The 20,940-nt window shown below is 34.3% G+C and overlaps 1 protein-coding gene across 1 annotated transcript; it reads left to right on the top strand.

The window, feature by feature from the left end:
- The first annotated feature begins 15,730 nt into the window (after nt 1-15,730).
- Nucleotides 15,731-16,654, top strand: LOC110104326 (zinc finger protein 3-like). The gene has a single exon (XM_020833380.2). It carries the CDS (start codon nt 15,852-15,854, stop codon nt 16,479-16,481), a length of 630 nt encoding a protein of 209 aa, XP_020689039.1. The 5' UTR covers nt 15,731-15,851; the 3' UTR covers nt 16,482-16,654.
- Nucleotides 16,655-20,940: the final 4,286 nt, after the last annotated feature.

Below are 20,940 nucleotides of genomic sequence, written 5' to 3' on the forward strand. Positions count from 1 at the left end.
GAAACTAGAAGTTTATAAAAATAAAGCATAAGATGACCAGACATAAATTTTTGAACGGCTTGCCTACGTTTTTTTTTTTCCCTTATTTATCATATAATCTTAAAATTAATTTATGCGATATTACTCTTCTATTAGGGGCAATTTTTCCTTCGAATTTTCGTGTTTTTTAATTATATTGGAAAGAAACATCCGACACGGAATACAATGAAAAGAAAACCAGGTCAGCTCAACTGTCAAATCGGGTGGCAATGATTTGTCAATAGGTTTAATAGGTTCATCCAATTTGACCCGACATCCTAACCTACTTAGCCAACATTGGCCTCACATTAAAAGACAAATTCAAGAATATTATTCAGAAATGAATCAGATGAAGGAGCAATTATTACATCCGGTGTCCGAATACGTTCAGAGACTAATAACCACGCTCCACGTTACCAAAAACTTGGTATTTTGGACTCAGTATTGCTCGGTATACATTCGGACCGTTCGGTTTTTGACCGGATGTAATAATTTCTCCAAAGGAAGGCACTCTAGTTGACTTGTTAGGCTTCGTTTAGGATGAGAAATTATTATGTGCAGAGTCCGAATGTAGCTCATGTCTGAACACTGTATATAACGGCGACGCTCTTTTCTGTTGGAGTGGATCGCATTTGGGATAGTTTTGTTACAACTTTTTAAAGCAGTTTTTTGCAAAACTTTTAAATCAAAAAACTTTTATACTAAAAAGTTATTTTAAAAATGATAATAATAAATGTTCCAAGCCAAGCCTTTATTATACATAGGAAATTAATAAATTTTTTTCTTAAAAAAGTGATAATAAATTTCCCACCATGCTCCCTATTAAAAGCTAGCTTCCACTCCTTTATATCTATGGAATGATGACCTCATGAATGGCTTTCTAACTTTATTAGATGCTTGATTAGTACTTATGTGTTAGGATAACTCCTTACTATTAAAATATATTTATTTTTAATAAGTATGAATAGAGTTTTAATAAAACGGTTCCATATTTATTTGTGATAATAACAATGATTTAAGGATGTTTTTTTTTTTATTTAAACTACAACTCAACCTTTCTTGTTTACTCGATCTTCACTTTTCATATGCAAGGGTGATAATCAGAGGCGGAGAGAGCCTAGAGGGGGCACATGCCCCCCCCCCCCTTCGAAATTTAGAAAAGCATGCGTTAGGTGCTTTCCACCAGTGGTTTTCAAAAAAAAAAAAAAAACACTCGAATGAAACTTGCAAGCATACCTTTATAGAGTATGTTGATATTTCATAATACATATAAACAATAAAGTGATTAATTGAATCTGAATATAAAAATCAACTGAAGCAAGTCAGACGCTTTCCGCCAGTGGTTTCCAAAAAAAAAAAAAACACTAAAATGAAATTTGCAAGCATACCTTTATAGAGTATGTTGATATTTCATAATACATATAAACAATAAAGAGATTAATTGAATATGAATATAAAAATCAGCTGAAGCAAGATTAAAATTGGACTACCCCTTTAAAATTTCCTAACTTTCCCGCTGGTGATAATTTTATCAGCCAACTTCCAACCCATGGCTTCTAAAGCATGTGTCCATTACCATTGTTAATTGACGTCGAAGAAGATTATTGTTACGTCCTGGAAAATTCAAGGCGGTAGAGAAATATATAGTTTAATGCTTAGCGTTGTACGAAGATCCAACACACAAGCATATAAGAGAGATGGTGTAGCGTTCATAATAGACGCCATAGTTTTTACGTGGAAACCACTAAAAAGGAGGAAAAACCACAGGGCCCAGTTTGAATGAATCTACTAGTATTTGCAGTCGATTACAAATGAGACCCTTCTTAGAGAGAAGGCATTGGCTTGATGTCACAAATGTATATTATATAGAGCGCATTACATAGTGAGAGTTACAATAATTAACCTAGACATGTTTGTTTGGTTGGAAGGGCCATAGTCGGCACGTGACAGGGGTTCAAAAGATCGTAGTTGGCAAGAGATCGGGGAAAGACCATTGTCTGGCGATGGAGGTCGGAAGGACTATAGTAGGCGACGGAGGTCAAAAGAACGATAGTCGGTAGGAGACAACGCCCCGAAAGACCGTAGTTGGCAGAAGACCTGGGTCAAAAAGATCATAGTAGTAGGTCAGTACTCCGATAGAAGTCCGGGCGTTAGGTGATGGTCCGGTAGAAGTCTGGGCATCAGGTGGTGGTCCGGCAAAAATCTGGGCATCAGGTGGTGGCCTAGTGGAGCACAGTGCCTCAAGTGGTGGTCCGGCAGAAGTTCGGGCGTCAGGTGGTGGCCTGGTGGAGCACAGGGCCTCAAGTGGTGGTCCAACGGAAATCAAGCTCTTAAGTGGTGGCCTGGTGGAGCATAAGGCCTCATGTGGTGGTCCGGCGGAAGTCAGTCCCTTAGGTGATTGTCCGACGGAGTTCAGGTTTTTAGGTGGTGATCCGGCGAAGTTGAGGGCCTCAAGTGGTGGTCTGGCGGAGCAATGACGTGAGGCAGTGGTCCGACGGAGGTGAGGGCTTAAAGTGGTGGTTCGACAGAGCAACGACGTCAGACGGTGTTTCGGCGGAGGCGAGGGCCTCAAGTGGTGGTCTGACGAAGGTGAGGGCCTCAAGTGGTGGTCCGGCGTAGCAACGACGTTAGACGGTGGTCCGGCGGAGGTGAGGTCCTCAAATGGTGGTCTGACGAAGGTGAGGGCCTCAAGTGGTGGTCCGACGGAGGTGAGAGCCTCAAGTGGTGATCCGGCGGAGCAATGACGTCAGGCGGTGGTTGAGGAGGAGCGAGGAGGCAAGAGCGATCTCCGATCTTTCTCTTGCTTGGAGACCCCTTTCAAGATAAAGGAGGGGTCTATTTATAGATTTATGGAGTGGCATGGCCCTTAAATAGGTGAGAGATCAATGGTAAATGAGGAGTGGTTGGGTGGACGGACAATATTTAATCCCTTGATCGTGGACTGTTTGTCAGACATTTGAAGGACTTAGTAATGTCGGAATTTGGCGATCTTGGGCTCGTTGGATTTGTCTCGTCGAGCCGCTCGATTCGAATATAAGCACGTAATGTTTGGAAACCGAATGATAATCCAAATTATAGTTTGAACCTTCCAACAACGCTTCAGATCCTTGATTTGGATCCATTTGGACTCGGATTGAGTCGATTTTAGTGTTGTTGGGTTCGTATTTTCGAGACGCTCAGTTCAAATGTAAGTTTGCTGAAATCGAAGTTCATATGGTCCCAATTTTAATTTCAAAAGTTTCCAACTTGATTTTGCATCGAGATTCGTGTCCAATCAAGATAATTTCTTGAGGATGTATTAATTATCATTGCATATCCATCGCCGCCCTCATTAACAAACACTAACGAGCTTTCTCCTTGATATGATCGATATTGCATTAATTTTATTGCTTATATGATTTGATGGAACACAACAAAGTAATCTAATCACCCACTACAATTAAGCTTACATCATCACTTGTTTAAGAGTCGTTTAAGTAATTAATTAGTGGTTGTGTGGGTAGATTTAATTATTTGCATGCTTATAAGATTAGATCTTGGAAGCTTGCAATGATGGCTTAGAACTCTGAAAGCTACTTCAAATTTTAAATTAAGTACTAATAACCATGTTGATTTTTATAATCTTTTATTAGTACTAGTTTATCATAATAGTACTATGATATTTCATAGGTGATTTTGGCATTTTCAGGCTTTAATGGAGACCTAAGGGATGGTTTTATGAAATTTTTGGTTTTTATTGGATGCATTTTGGGAGAAATTTTTGCATTGGAAGGCTCGCAAATGTCATCCGGGGCTTATGCTCATATTGAATTCAGTACTTTAGAAATTATTTAAAAATCACATGAACTCTAATTTTAATAAATTAATAGTCAAACAATCTTGAAATTCAATATGGAGAATCCGATAGGTATTAAAATTAGAGTTCATATGAGCCTAAATCAAACACGAAAGAAAAAGTTTGAAATTTATCAAGATCATTTGAGGCACGTCCTGCAAATTTTACATGTTTGGTTAAAAATGAGGGTCGACGAGTTGAATCTAATGAGTTTATCATTATACAATTGTGAGTTTTAAGATATTGAGATGTTCAAAAAAATAAAATGATAAAAGTTCAGCTACTTGCACTTTTATGCAGTGTCTTGAATTATAATAGAAATGTTCAGAATGATCAACCTCAAAAACTATAAACATGCTCTATTTTCATGTTCTAGACAAATTTGAACTAAGACAAATCTCAAATTCATGCAAGAATTCCAATGCATTGATCCCCTTTTTATCTTCTAATTGACTCTTTCTGGTTTTTTGTTGGCTCGAAATTATCCTTGGTTTTGTTTATGGCAAACGAATGGTTGTGTTAACTGCCTGCAAACACTCAAAATCCAATTAGAAAACTTAGAGACTATTGTAGAAGCTAGAAATTTTTTCGACTATATCAAAATTATTCGTTTGCGAGAACTTGCTTACTGGTTTTCTAATGCAGCTTTTTTGAACAAAAAATTATTGTAAGTAGTGAAAAAATAGTGGTGAGAAGCTGCCCTAAATAAAGCCTATATCATACATACAAAATATCTCAAATCCATTTGATGGTTCAAATGTCCTTTAAATTTTGCTTTCCTATAGCAAAAATGTGTTTCTTGATATGCAAAATTTGACAAGTCTATGATCAAGTAATTTTAAGTTCATTAAAGCATTGAAAAGTCCTAAAACTATGAAAAGAGGTAAAGGAGGTAATGTTTGATAAGCATTGTTGCGTGCCAGAACATTTGTGGCGACAAAGAGATATAGGATTTAGCGTCCTAGCTTTGTAAGAAGATTCATCACACACATAGATAAAAAAGATGATTGCAAGAGTCATAAGAGATTAGAATTTTTATGTGGAAACCCTAAAACGAGGAAAAATCATAGGGACTTATCCTGTTAAAATGATTCTACTAGTATTTATTATTGGTTACAAAGGATGTCTTTCCTCATGGGAAGGCATTCAAATAATGTATAAATATACATCATGTATAGTATATTGCATTATTGCTGTCACACCAAGGGTCCATAAGATAACACAGGACGCGATGAAATGATAGAAATATCTATTTTGTACTAATAAAAGAGAAAAGCGCATAATCCAATAATATAACCAATTATATTAGAGTAAATAATGGAAATGAAACTAAATATTCTTTTCATTTAATCTGTAACAACCCAAACTTTTAATTATCGAGGTATTATCTGCTTTGGCCTAATGGCCTCACAATTTGGTCATGTTACTATAACTTCCCAATATGTCACCCATCTTAGGATTACTTCAGCACAAGCATGCTTAATCATGGAATTTATTAATAAAATTCAAACTATTATACCAAAAGACGCTTTGATGTTTAAGAGTTTAGTTTCTTTCTACTTAAGGAGTTTTACAATCTCTTCCATTTAACTAACTAACAACCTTGTTAATATCCTTATCCCAGAATGATTCACCAAGTAGATAGGATTCTAGAGGTGACCCCTATAAGCTTAAGTGGTGGCTCCATCCATGTAGCACTTTGTCTTATATTGGGTTCAAGAGTTGGCTCCCATGGCACATCATTTTGTCATGTATGACACTTATTTCTTATCTTTCGGGTAGTGTATTACTTTGATAACACTCTACAATGATCTAAACTCTTAACTATCAATATATTGTCTGCTTTGGCTTAATGATCTCGTAGTTTGGTTATGTTGGTGTGACTTTTCAAGAGGTCACCCATCTCAAGATTGCTCCAGTATAAGCATGCTTAACCATGAAATTTATTAGTAAAATTTTAACCATTACACCAAAAGATGCATCGATTTTTAAGAGTTTTAACTTCTTTTTTACTTAAGGGATTTCACAGTTGGAGTTTGAATAATCCAATGGCATAAGAGTTATTTTTAAAAGAACATTATTATGTTCATTCAGTCATTCGGACCGTAGTCATGCGATAATGGTTAGAGGGATCGTAGTTAGGAGATGGAGATTGGAAGTACCATCGACAAGTAATTGAGGTCGAAGGATCATTGTCAGATGATGGTGGTTCGAATGATCCTAGTCAGGAGATGATGGTTGGGGGGAATGTGGTCGAGGGGAAATTATTATCAAAAGGACTGTAGTCTGCTGACAGAGTTTGAAGGTACTCTTGTCTAGAGACAAATATAAGAGGGATCATTGTCAGATTATAGAGGTCGAAGAGACCATAGTCGGTGGGCGACAGAGGTTGGTAGGACTGTAGTTAGATCATTATCACGTGGGAGGATAAAGAGATCGAACTCGATGTTTGATGAATGTTAGAGGTATCATTATTGGTGAGCGATGAAGGTCAGAGGGAGAGTAGTTAGGCGGATGAGGTTCGAAGGGATTGTTGTTGGGTAACAGAGGTTAGAGGGACCTTAGTCGACGAGCAATAAAGGATTGAGAGAGTACAATAGTGGTAGGAGGGACCGTAGTTGATCATTATCATGTGGTTGTGATCAGAGGAATCTTAGTCAGACGACAGAGGTCAGAAGGATCATAGTCAAGCAATTGAGATTGAAGGGACCGTTCTTGGATGACAGAGATTGAGGGGATCGTAGTTGGGCAACAGAGATTTAGAGGAATCGTACGTAGTCGAGAGACTAAGGTCGAGGGCATTGTCATCAAGGGATCGTATTTGACAAAGAATAGAGCTAAGGTGGAGACTCGAAAATGGCAACCGAATGGAGGTTCGACGACAATGGTCAGGTATTGATTCAACTGTGGTGGCAAGACGACGAGGGTTCGCTAGCAGTGGTGTCTTGGTAGAGCTAGGGATTTTTCAATCCTCAATAATCTTTTGAGTCTCTAGCCTAGGGTCCAAGCCTCCCAAAAATCCCCTTAACGTAGAGAGAGAAAGTTTATTTGTAGATTTTAAGAGTGGACAGCTCATATTAATTGACTTGATCGTCAGAAGATCATCAAGTATTTAGGTGCTTTCATGATGTTAGAATTAAAAAAATCTTAGGCTCGTTGGTTTTGTCTCGTTGAGCCGCTCGATTCGACTATAAACATGTCATATTTAGATATCACTTGGTCACCTAAAATTAAACATACCATAAAGCAATTATTTGGGTCCTTTTGAACTCAAATAAGACATTTAGATGTCTTTGGATTCGTCTCATCAACATATTCAATTTGACTAAGTTTGCTAAAATCAAAATTTGGATGGTTCCAAATTTAATTTTTAAGGTTTCTAATTTATATATGCATCAAAATTTATCCATGATCAATGCGATTTTCGATGACGTATCAAATATAAACTTTAAAATAAAAAATAATTACAAAAAAGATCTTTATACTTATCGAATAAAAAATTTCTGCATTTGAACACCTGACCGTCCGTTTCCATACAACATTTGAACGCGAGGTTATGAATGCAAAATTAATCATACCTTCTTAGGCCCAACATTGAATTTTCCTATCAATTTATAAATCATAAAAGAACATTTCTTCTCAAACCTTCTTTCTATTCTTAGTTAGTGGCCGACATGGCCTACCAAATAGAGGTAGCTAAATATTTGTTAAAGCTTCTTTTTAAGTCATAGTTTTTCTAAAAAAAACATTTAATGATAAAAGTATAAAATAGCAGTGAAAAAGTTGTCTTTCAAGTACACCTTTTTTTCGAAAGTTCTTTTTTTATCAAGAAACTAGTTGAAAATTTATTCAAATAAAATTGTATATGAATTTCGGCGGTTTAGTATTTATTGCGGTTGGACCGCCGGTTAATATCAGTGGTCAAATCGTCGGTTTTCAGCTGACTGTTGGAATTACTGCCGGTATTCAATAAATTTCCTGTATTGAAAGCTTAAGAATTTGTTTGGGACGCAAGCAATTTTTTTAAAAGTTACTTGTAAAGCTGTTGTTGGAAAATAATTTTTTTAAAGTGTTATAAAAATTAATTTCTTAGTATATAAATTCTTTGAAAGCTGTGAAAAAATAATAACCGAACAGGACTGTGGTTGTAGTTCAAAAAATAAATCAGTAAGAAAGTTATCCCAAACATACCCTAAGAAAGTAATGCTAAAAAAATAATTATTAAGAAATTATCATTCAATTAAGGAAAAAAGAAGTTTTAAAAATTATAAGTCTTAATATTTTAATTAGAAGAGATATATATGCATCAATTTTACAAGGAACTCCTATAGAATTTGTATAGGAATTCTCATGGAATTTTTTTTTCTCCATCTCCATTATATTTAGTTTAGTCTTGTCGAATCATTTCATTAGTCAATGTCATAAACTTTTTAGGGTTGGTTAAAGGGCAGAGATTTTGTTATGTAGTAGATTTTAAAGCTTTTTTAATATTGGATTATTGACATAATTATGTAGGTAAAGAATTAATGCTTATCCAAAAAGGAGGTGGTGATATTGTAAAGCATCTTAGAAGCTAAAGTAATTAGGATACTCCAAAAACACTTGTCGGCCACATAAATTGTCTTGGCTTGCCACATATGGATCTACCTGTTGAATCTCATGGCCAAACTAAGTGTCAATTTGGGTCAACGGGTCGGGTTCGCGTCGAACTTGAAATTGACCCGACACTGTTCGGGTCAACCCAACCAAAACGGGTCAGGTTTTCGGACTAGAACCCGACCCGATTCGGGTCCGGATCAACCCGACCTGACACGAATGATATGAAGTTGACCTAAAATTGCTAGTTTTGAGGTCAAAATCGAGTCAATCTTCGATTTTTCAGGTCAAAATCGGGTCAAAAACTGGAAGAAGCACGTCGCTTCTTTCTATTATAAGTAAGTAAATATATGTATTTGCACTTCTCATCTATGAGAACATTCAAGGCTGCTCGTGTCCTCATCGAGATATTTAAACATTTTTTAGATTTTTTTTTTAATCTTTTAAATATTTTATTAAGAAAATTTAGCATTGAATTTATTAAAATAGCTTGATTTATTATGTTCGATACTTCTAGCTTTAAATTTGAATTGTTAATATGAGAAAATTATGAAAAGAATAGTTTTGATTCTTTTTTTTTTTTTAATTTCTTTGTAAGGTTACATTTATAAATAGAGATGTTACGTTCTGGAGTATTTGCGGCTGTAAAGAAAAATAAAGTTTAATATCTTAGCGTTGTACGAAGATCCAGCACATAGACATATAAAAATAGAGGGTATGCCATTCAATAGAGACACCAAGATTTTTAAGTGGAAAACCCCTGAAAAATAAGAAAAACCACGGGGTCTAGCCTAGTTTAAATGAATCCACTATTATTTGCAGTTGATTACAATTGAGGCCCTTCCTTAGGGGAAGGTCTTGGCTTGATGTACATTATATGAAGTACATAATGAGAATATAAAGAGTCATTGTTGGCGTGTTCGTTTGGTCAGACGGTCTGTAGTCGATGGACGACGTAAGTCGGCGAGCGACAGAGGTCGGAAGGACTGTAGTCGGAGGGCGACGTAAGTCGGCAGGGCGACGTAAGTCGGCAGGACCGTAGTCGGCGGGCGACAGATGTTGGAAGGACTGTAGTCGGTGAGTGATATAAGTCGGCAGGACCGTAGTCGGTGGACGACATAGGTTGAAAGGACTGTAGTCGGTGGGCGATATGAGTCAGAAGGACCGTAGTCGGCGGGCGACAGAGGTTGGAAGGACTGTAGTCGGAGGGCGATGTAAGTCACCAGGACCGTAGTCGGCGGGCGATAAAGGTTGGTTTGACTGTAGTCGGTGGGAGACGTAAGTCAGAAGGACCGTAGTCGGCGGGCGACGGAGGTCATAAAGACCGTTGTCTAACGACGGAGGTCGAAAGGATGTCAGGTAGAAGTCCAACAATTGATAGAAATCCAGCATCATATAGATGTCCGACAAAAATCCGATGACGGGCAGAAGTTTGGCTTCGGGTAGAAATCTGACGACGAGCGGAGGTCCGATGTCGGGTAGAAGTTCGACGTTAGTCGGCGGCCTAGGAGAACTTCAGTGTTAGATGGTATTCGGGCAGACCTCCGGCGTCACTTGGAGTTGGGGTGAAACTTCGGTGTCACTTGGAGGTCGGGCGGAATTCCGGCATCACTTGCAAAGTCGGGCGGAATTCCGGCGTGATTTTGAAGTCGGGCAGAATTCCTGCATCACTTGGCAGAATTCCGGCGGCGGTGGTCGAGGAGGAGTTTCTTCCCTCCTATCATTCTTATCTTCTCTTTTTTTTTGGGTTCCTTCTCAAGAGAAATTAGAGGTATATTTATAGTTTTTTGAAGATGGCATGACCCGTAAATAGAAGGATGATCAAGGGAAAGTTAATGTGGAGTGGTTCAGTTGGACGACCGATATTGAATCCCTTGTTTGTGGACCGTTTGTCAGATATTTGAAGGTCTTAATAATGTCGGAATTTGACAATATTGGGCTCATTGGATTTGTCTCTTCATGCCACTCGATTCGACTATAAGCACGTTATGTTTGGAAACCGTTTGGTAACCCAAATTGTGGTTCAAATCTTTCAACAGCGCTTTGGATCCTTTATTTGGACTTGGATTGAGTTGAATTTTGTGTCGTTGGGTTCATATTTCCAAGACGCTCAGTTCAACTGTAAGTTTGCTAAAATCTAAGTTCAGGTGATCCTAGATTTAATATTTAAAGTTTCCAACTATTTTTGCCTCGAGATTCGTGCCCGATCAAGATAATTTTTTGATGACATATCAAGAGATTTTGAAGGTTTTTTTTATTGGGAGGGCTTTCTCACTATTTTATATTTTTGACAACAATCATAATTATATTTGGTTATTGCTTTCTCATTATTTAAAAAAAAAATTATAATCAAAAGCTACTTTTGACAATAATTGTCGTATAGTTATTTTTCTCACAGCAACTCATAACCAACTTTATAAAAAGTTATAGTCATCCCAAACAGACCCCGATATGTATTTAGATTGCGAATGAAACGATAATTCTTGTGGCAAGTAAGTTGTTTTGGGTGCTCTTAACTTGTGCAAGTAGGCTGTTCATTGTATGCCCCCAACGCCCCGTAGAACGAACCGACAATGCTTGCAAACTTTATGACCTTCCCTCATCTCCCTCACCTCTTACTTATCCATGACTACTCGCATTGTGAACTCAGCTGCGTCGCTTGGATATATGTTGATGAACAATTAATTATATGTTGCATTATGAGGTGGCTTGACTTAAATTTATAATTGTTGTTGTCCCATCTACCTTCAATACACACCTTCCAAAACCTACATGAAAGCGAGAAATTATTCAGTGCGGAATCTGAATGTATTCGGAGACGAATCCGGATGCGTCTCGTCACTGGATGCACTGGGCCCCGGTGATGTGGCATATCAGGATTCGCCTCCGAACACGTTCGGATTCTTACATCTCAACCATCCAATCCTTTGTGGCATAGAGATAGTCCTCTATGATGATACATCTCTTATTGATAATTAATGAATTAAATCTTAAGAATAATTATGATTTATTAGTATTTGAAATTATTATTATGCATTATATTTAAGATTTATTTGGAAAAATTTTCTTACTATTTTCTAAATCAGCTTTCTAATACAAAAACATTGAGTTCAATATATTTTTGTACTAAAAACTACTTTAGAAAACTGTCACTAATAAAATTTTAGTATAAGATATTATAAAAGGTTAAAACTAAGATTGTTATATATATTGAAGGGCATAAGTTGGTAAATACTGTTGAGTTTGAGATATTATTTCTCTTAATTTTTTTTTTTAAAAATAAAAATAAAAAGAACATGCCCAAATTTCATTCAATAATAAATAGATTACATCAAAGGCCTAAAAAAGTAGAAATAAAAATACAATGCTAGAGAAAGTAACCTCCAAAAGAAAAGAGCTAAAATAAGCCATGCATTATGAAGGCCACATAGTGAACAGTCAGACTCAGAAGGTGGCTCATCCTGCAACTACCCAGCCGAACGGCAAGGACCTTCCATTGGAGGCATCAAATCATAGGGCAACTAGACACAGTACAAATAAAACAAGCACCATCCCACAAGCTGAACTACCAAGGTTGCCAGCAAGCCAAGGCCAACCATAAAGTGTGTAGAATGTAGCCTCATTATTGTCCAGATCACAAAAATAATGCTCCAAACCGAGAAGCACAGCCGCCACAAGATACAACACCCACAAAACAACCTATTCAGATGATGATGATCACATCTAAATCAACTTTCAAGCCACTTCAGATAATTGTTTCTCTTAAATTCTATTGATTACAATATTGAGATTTTTTTAGAAGTACAAGGCTTAAGATGATCAATATTCTCCTTTTTTTTTTAATTCTAGTTTCAATTCACTTACTTTCATCTCTAGAGACAATCACTACTTCAGATGATGATTACTATATAATTATTTTGATCACACGCATTAAAGATTGAGCTTATTTTATCACAACCACCACCATCAACTTGTCCATTATTTCTCTATATTATAGAGATCTCATATATAAATAAAGTTTGGAGCCTTTAGCTCCCATGGATATAGAGATCAATGTTTATTTTTTAGGATTCTTCTTGTTGACGGCCCATAGTGGCGGGGCGAATTATTATGTCCGGTCACCGGACGTCCGGACACTCAATCCAAACACGCCACATCACTCGAATACACTGGACCTCGGTGTATTTTGGTGATGTGGCGCGTTTGAATTGGTGTTCGGATAAATCCGGACACTTTTCCCAGTGGCGGAGCTAATGAGGGGCCTGTGGGAGTATTGTTTGCCTCAATCTTATACGGTTGAATTTTCTATCAAATTATTTAATGATTAAACTTCCACCTTGGCAGCCTCTGTAAATTCTTCAAGAAGAGTTCTTTGGAGTAATGAGAATTTATGCAATACTATTCAATAATAATAATAATAATAATAAAAACAGATAATTAATCATTCCCCATAAGAGAGAAAATTTATAGAGTTCTTTGCATTTTATGGTTGGCTATAGAACTTCCAATGCTTCTTTTATTTTTTTATTATATTTAGGATTTAAAGTTTAGGCTTATAATTTACACCGTATTTCTTCTTTCCTTTAAAATTGATTAATTAATTTTAATTTATTCGATTAGACCATCCTCATTAAGTATTTCCTTATTGGGCTTAATTTTGGTTGATTAATTATTTGGCCTTCTTTGCAAAAACTAATTATTAATGAAAAGATAACATAGGGATGTGATATTAATAAGGAGGGCAATTAATTTACTTTCTAAATGAGAAGATTACTAATCTAAATACTACTAACACGTGGATAATTACATGATTAAGTGTAGTTATTAGTCTATATCATCTCAAGATTATATTTTATTTTATTTTCCTTATTTATAAATTTGTTAAGTCTTTTTATTTTGTCAATAAATATCATTTCAATTTTCAACTAATATTATGATCCTTTTAATTTATTATATTTAATTTTATCACTTATATTATTTTTAACAACTTCCCTTTTATTTTAAAAATTATTTATAATACATCACCAATCTTCGTCATCCAATCAGTCTCATGCGCTATTCATTTTCATATTCTAATGGGATTAATTTACATCAAATAGAAAATATATATCTATCAAAGTAATCAAAATATCCTAAAATTATTGTATAAGCTAGAGTTGTAAGTGAGTTAAGTCGACTCATGAGCCGGCTCGACAAATAGCTCTTGAGCAGAGCTTAATAAGCTAACGAGCCAAGATTGAGTCAACCCAAAATCAACTTGTTAGCTCACAAGCCAGCTCATTTAAAATATGTTAATATAAAATGCACTTAAAATATCTAAGCAGTATTGTACAAAGTTGCAAAAATATATATATTTTTTAAAATATCTCTTTCTTATATTTTTTTTTATTTGTCACACATTTTATCATTTTTTATAATAACTATTTGAATTTTAATCATTTTCTTTTTTATATATATAATAAATTAGCCCGCCCATGACCCGGTTTGAGCTCGCAGAATAAAGCTAGAGATTGAGCTCTCGAATTTTTTTTTAATTAAAACCCACTAGAAGGGCCTACACGTTAATGAAAATAGATGTTACAAGTCCTTCAGAAATTCTAAGCCTCTAAAAAAACAACGCTTAAAGCAAAACCTACAAACCTTAGATTCTATCTAATCACAAAAACAAAAATAAAAAATAAAAAACCGCCAAGCAGAAAGGCTGTACCACAGAGTGAGCCACACATGAACGAAAATAAGAAGAAGCCAATGCCAGCACCTCAAAAGTCCCAAAAAAGACAACCAACAAGAAGTAAATAACAAGGGCACAGAAAACAAGAGAAAGCAAAAGGAACAAACTAGCAAACTTAAATCAAGGTTGACTTGAGCTCAACTCGATTTATAGAAGAATCTCTCTCTTTCTCTCTCTAAGACAACCTTAAAACATCTACGATATTTAATATTAGTCCAAATTCCAATCCTTGTAGTAGAAGCAAGAAGACCTCACAAGTCAATCCCTCCTAAATAAAGTAAGATCTCTCCTTTTTAGGATTTTGCATGGATTAGATCTAAAAGTTTAAACGATTCCCTTTTTTTTTTCCTGATTCGAATGACCAATGAAACCTCCAATTCAAAAAATAAGAAGAAGAAATAAATAAAAGATAAAGATTTGGATCACCATTCATATGTTCCCAATAAGTTCAGTCCATTCATTAAAGGATATTTCATCAAACCTCATGCATTCAATTAAATCAAATCCAAAACTTTATTGCAACTCCTTATATGATGCCTTCAACTCCTCCCTTTTTTTCCTTCTTTCATTGATAAATCAAATAAATGCATACAATACACGCTTTAGCCAAACCTAGCAAACATTTATGTCATAATTATTCTAAATCCCTCACTAATTAAGTTCTTTAGAGAGATAAAAGATCCCCTTTATAATAAAAAAAATCATTAGCATATTGTAATGAAATTTTTAATTATTATAAATTTATAACCGTTAGATTTATTTTGAAATGAGTGCAATATAAAACTCAAAGCTGATCAATTTTTTTCAAAAATTTTCGTTCATGTAATTGCTTATTAATATTAAATATTTAGATCTATATATATAACACAGTTTTTAAGAAAATAAATTATCTTTTAGTTATTTTTTTCTTCTTAAATGAAGCATTTTTTTTTCTTATAGCTATATATATTTTTTAAGAAATATTATTAATAGATGTACTAATATTTTTAACTGTATTGTAATTTATTATAAATATATAACTTAATAGCTATATTTAACCACAAATACTTTTTAGCAAATTAAAAATTTTTGAAAATACAATTATAAATCGAAATTCTTATTATATCGAAATTTGAAAATAAAATTAAATCTCATTTAAATCACAACTCATAATCTTTTTCCTCATATCTACATCGGTCATCAAACAAGTAATAGACTAATAGTACAAATTAATTTCCTTAAAAAATAAATAATTAAAAAAGCCAACTAATTAAATTAAATAGTATAAATGCATGCACTAAATACAAAACCATAATCTAAAAGAAATTAAATACATCATAAGCTTTCAACTAAGTTTTCTCCATTATTTTAATTTAAATTATATAAGAGGATGAATTTAAAAATGATTATTATGTGTGAACATTTTAACATTATATTAATTTTAAAATTAATTCTGAAATAATTTATATTAAAATTTTCTGAAAATAATATATATATTTTCCAGCAAATCAAGACGACAGACGTAACTGTTAAAACCCAAAGCTCCTCCTCTTCTTTCCTTCCCCGAACAATTCACATTTATTACCATACCTTTCCCTCTCCTGCTTTCCTACTTCTGCTCTCTTCCTCTTCCCTTTATATCAGCCATCAACATCTATTTCGATCTTCTGAGACACTAAACGTAAAACAGTGATGCTAATGGAACAAGACTCATCTCAATTCATTGAGCTCAATCTCATCGCTTCCATGGCAGCCGTTTCAACGCTTGCGCAGTCGACGCCGCCACCAGAGACGGCAGCGGAAGGGGTGGAGACTGCAGAGCAACGCGTCTTCTCCTGCAACTACTGCCGCAGGAAGTTCTACAGCTCGCAAGCTCTCGGAGGCCACCAAAACGCTCATAAACGGGAGCGGCAGCTGGCGAAACGCGGCCGCGGGGGACCCGTGGATGACAACCGCCACTTCGCCGGACTTCCGCTCCGGCCGCTGGGAATCCAAACGCACTCCATGGTTCATAAGGCGTACTTCGGTTCACCGTCGGCGCCGGCGATGGTTGCCGGAATGATGGCGGGGCGGCAGGGGTGGTTTAGGACGCCGGTGGGGACCGGGGTAGGGAGGTTGCTGGCCGAGGAGTATTCGGGTGGGATGTTGATGCCGTTTAGAGGAGCGGGGGTGAGATTCGATGAGGTGCCGCCGCCGCCGTCGGCAGCGGCAGAGGAAGTGGGTGGTGTTGGTGGGTTTCAGTATAAGTGGATGGGTTCCGGCGTTCTATTGAATCAGGGAAAGGAGGAGACACATAAGCTCGATTTGTCTCTCAAGCTTTAATAGAAAGATATTCAAAATTTGTTCTTTTGATAGATGATTTCCTCATGATCTTCTCTTCTTCATAAATTGATAGTGTATGTAGCTCCTTTATAATTTTTCTTTGATTTTGTTAGATTATTGATGTTTTTTTTTTTTTGCTTCTTTGTTTCATAGAATTACTTTGATTAATGATCTCTCTCTTTCTCTCTCTCTCTTTTTAATTTCAAGATTTATTTGTTGTGTAATTTGTTATCTTATATTATTCAAAGATAAATTGCATATAACTTTCAAGTTATAATGCTATTAGAACAATCATTGATGATTTTTTTTTTAAAAAAATATTTTTGTTAATTTCAATCAATAAATATCTTTAAGTATTTAGGCATTTATAGATTAAGCCACCAAAATAAAATTATAATTTCATTTACAAAAATATTATTTAAAAATATCACTATGCATCTATATTTGTAATCAATAATTCCAAATGCATGTCATAATTCAAAGGAAAGTTTCAAAACTCCAATCAACCAATCCATTTCAGTCTTTCTGATGATGGTTTTGTTTGGAACGGCTTTTTCATTACTTCTTAAAGCAATTTTTAGTAGAAAAAAATTTATTTTTTTACTAAAAATTTTAAGATAGATGTTCCAAACAAAAGCCTAGATTTGATTGTATTTTTAAAAAAATACTATAAATTTTTTTCAAAATTGTAAATTGAATGACTTTAGCATGTTGATGTAATTGCAATTATAACTTGTCATTAGAGTATTATGTGATGCAATGTATTGCAATTAAGGCCAAATAAATTCTCCACACGTTAAACTTGTCTATAAATTTCAGTGCAACTTTCATTTTTACTAAGTTAGATTCACAGCCTTCTTTGGGATTTGAATTTTTAGGTCATTAATAGAAGGGATTAAATTAAGCATTAATAAGAGATTAAAATAAAATAATGGGGATATGGGCGTTATTATCATACAAGTGAGGGATCAGAGGGCTTAATGGCAAGAAAGCCGGCAGTAATTAATTAACAAGATATTGAACAGAATAAATTAGGGAATCAGAGGGTTGTTTATGGAAATTTCATTGATAGTTTGTACATTGCAATTTGAGAAAAATATTAACGCTTTGCATGACAAGAAACTCAAATGAAAATTTTTCATGTTTTGAATTGATTTGATCATATATTTTGGTAACAATCGAAAATTGGAATTTATTTTAGTATTAGTAGGCATGAAATTGTATTTGGAGTTCAAAAGAAAAAAAAAAGAAGGAAAATAAAAAAAGTTTGAGTTAAAATGTTTGAAATTAATTGAAATTTGAGTTCAAATAGGTCAATATAAATTATAGCCAATTCACATTGAAACAAAAGTTTGATATTTAGAAAAGGGGGTTTACATGTACATATAACAAAAGATTATCCTATTTAAATATTTAACTCTTAAAACCTCTTATTTATATAATATAATATTTTATTGACTTCTTCCACCTCCATCTGATGTGGTACCATATAACAAACAATGCATAAAGAGGCAAGGGAACACTCTAGCAACGGTCTGCCAGCGTTGCCACTACCGCGGGAATCCTTTTGCAGCCTCCACTTCCTCGCCTAACTACCCCATCATTAGTGTTTGCTTTTTATCTTAGTTATTACAGAATTTCCATTTTCATTAGTCAGCTAATATAGTCTCTACTCCCTGTAAGGAGGATTAGATTTTATCTATCAAAACCCGTTTTCAGTGTTTTCACTGTTCTATTGCTGAAGTTATTGCAGCAGGTCTTCAGTTGCAGGTGTTCGTGAAGGAGATTCCGCCAGGTTCCACACCACCATCACTTTCAAAACCCCCGACCACAGAGAAGAGCATGAGAGTCATGGCATCTTTACATTAGGAAGATGAATATATGATAAAAACACGACACAATTTTGATGAGACGAGGAAGTCTTTAACATGTTGTTATTGTAATGATAAAGAGATGATGAACTCATGACAAAGAACGGCAACCACGAGATAAACAAGTTTGCGAAGGACGAAGGAAAATTCAAGTGACGATGATATCTCACTTACTAAAAAAATTATTACGTGTGAAAGTAATTCTATGTTCAGACATATAAATGTACACAGTGTGTAGACACAGTATACAATATATACACAATATACTTTTGTGTACAGTGTGTACACTAAAATATTCGGACGTAACTTTGCATCCGAACTTCACAATGTGTAGACACAGTATACAAATATACACAATATACTTTTGTGTATAGTGTGTATCCGGACGGAACTCTGCGTCCGAACTCCACACATAATAATTTCTCCACGTACTAAGGACATCAAAATAATCATCATCTTCTTAAAGACAAAAAGGAGTTTTCAATGATAGAGTTATTGAAGAGGGTGACAATGGTGTTTAAAAAAATTATGTGTTATGCACTTTTGCAAATAAATAATAAAACTCAGTAATGAAAAAATAAGTTTGAGTGTTAGTATGTAATTTCCCTTTTTAAAAAGCAATTGAGCATTTTAACAATTTTTCATGCATTCATAAATAAATAGATTATAATACTGTGGTAATTATTTTTAATCACATCGGATTAGGAAATCATCAAAACAAGCTGAATACTAAATATTTGCAATAAGCTCCATTATTTGTCTTCACTTCTCTTTATTAAGTGTATTAATTTTATAAAAACTTATTTAGTTATTTTAGCTTTAACTGAAAATATTTCCTTATCACTTATCCTTATGATTACAAAACACATTTTTTCAGTTTAATCCAAAATAAAAATTTATTGTCGCTTATTCTTTGTGACTATTTACAAAGAACACACCACACGCAACCTACTTGAGAGATTTTTTTTATATATAATAATAATAATAAAGATAGGCAGTTCTTTAACGTAATACGTATATTCTCCATTTTAAAACTTTATAGAAAGGATAAGATGCCGTAAGATCATTGTAAGATATATTTATACTGAGTTTCTCTCTCAACATCGTTCATTGATATGCAATAAGGAATACTAAGTTGAAAATAATAAATTCTGAAATCTGATCAAAACTAAATAAGTCTTGATTGTGACTTATAAAAATAATATTTTATAAAATATTGCATTTTATGCGGCAACTTTCTGATTGCTTTGTTTTTCAGACTGTAATTATACGTCTATTTGATGCTTTTTTAGGCTTCGTTTGAAATAAATTTCTTACTGTTCTTTAAAACAACTTTCAAGTACAACAAATAAAATTTTTATACTAAAAAAGTACGCTAAGAAGCAGTAAGAAAGTCATCCCAAACGAAGCCTTAATATTTTTTTAGAAATTTTTGTGACGAGAAGTTTTTTTTACACCAAGATCCAAGAATGTGTGGGAGTTGCCAAAAAGCTGCTATCAGACTATTCAAAAGAATATATATATTTATGATACAACTTTAAAGGAAAATATTTTCTCCACAATAAATTCACAACTAATTTTATAAAAAATTACAGCTGCCTCAAACAAATAAATATTTATATTACAAAGAAGTAGACATGCGATTTAAAAGAAAAAATGAAAAATCACGAAGAATAGCCAATCAATTATGAAAAAAATAATGTGACAATTAAAAAAATAATTAAGAAATGATTAAATTAAAAGAGAGAAGATGAAGAAAATAACAAAAATTGAAATACAAAACTCAATATTTTTTACCAACATAATTAATATATTTCTCATATAACATCTTAAACATATCAAAATGCTAGGTAAAATTGATTTAAACTTATCAGAGGCATGAAACATGTTAAACTAAGGCTTCATTTGGCATATCTTTTTTACTGCTTCTTAAAGCAGCTTGTTAGTACAAAAAAATTAATTTTTACTAAAAAACTGATTTAAAAAGCAGTAAAAAAGTCGTCCTAAACCAAGCCTAAGACTTCATTTGAGACTATTTTTTTACTATTTTCTAAAGCAACTTTTTAGTACAAAAATTTTTGTGCTAGAAGCTGCTATAAAAAACAGTAAAAAAGCTGTCCCAAACAAAGCATAAGATATAAACCAATTTCTATTTAAGTGGGACAGAAATAGTAGAAAAAGATGCACCTTCTAAACTGAAAGTGACCTCATCAAGTAGTTATTATCAGCTAATGTGAGAATGGTTTCATGCTTGGATGACATAAACGCCATTGTAATATATATTCTATAGAAAGATATGGATGAAACCATATACTTTCTATGTTGGTGGACATAGTTAGGTAAAGGTTTGAAAAGCATAGAGATTTGCATGATGTGCTGATGGTGAGAACAGATTTTTTGGGACCCTCAATGCTTTGTAACAAACAAGATGGCATTTTTATAAGTTTGATGAGCTTGCAAATGTCAAGCAAAGGACAAAGTTAAGCAGTTGTAATTTCAATAATCTAAACCAAACACTTGTGGTAGCTTAAAATATGAAAGGTGAGAACTTTGATAAAAAAACATTAATGATTGTGCATGGAGACCAT

The sequence above is a fragment of the Dendrobium catenatum genome, unplaced genomic scaffold, assembly GCF_001605985.2.
Source record: "Dendrobium catenatum unplaced genomic scaffold, ASM160598v2 fragScaff_scaffold_1593, whole genome shotgun sequence".
NCBI lineage: Eukaryota > Viridiplantae > Streptophyta > Magnoliopsida > Asparagales > Orchidaceae > Dendrobium > Dendrobium catenatum.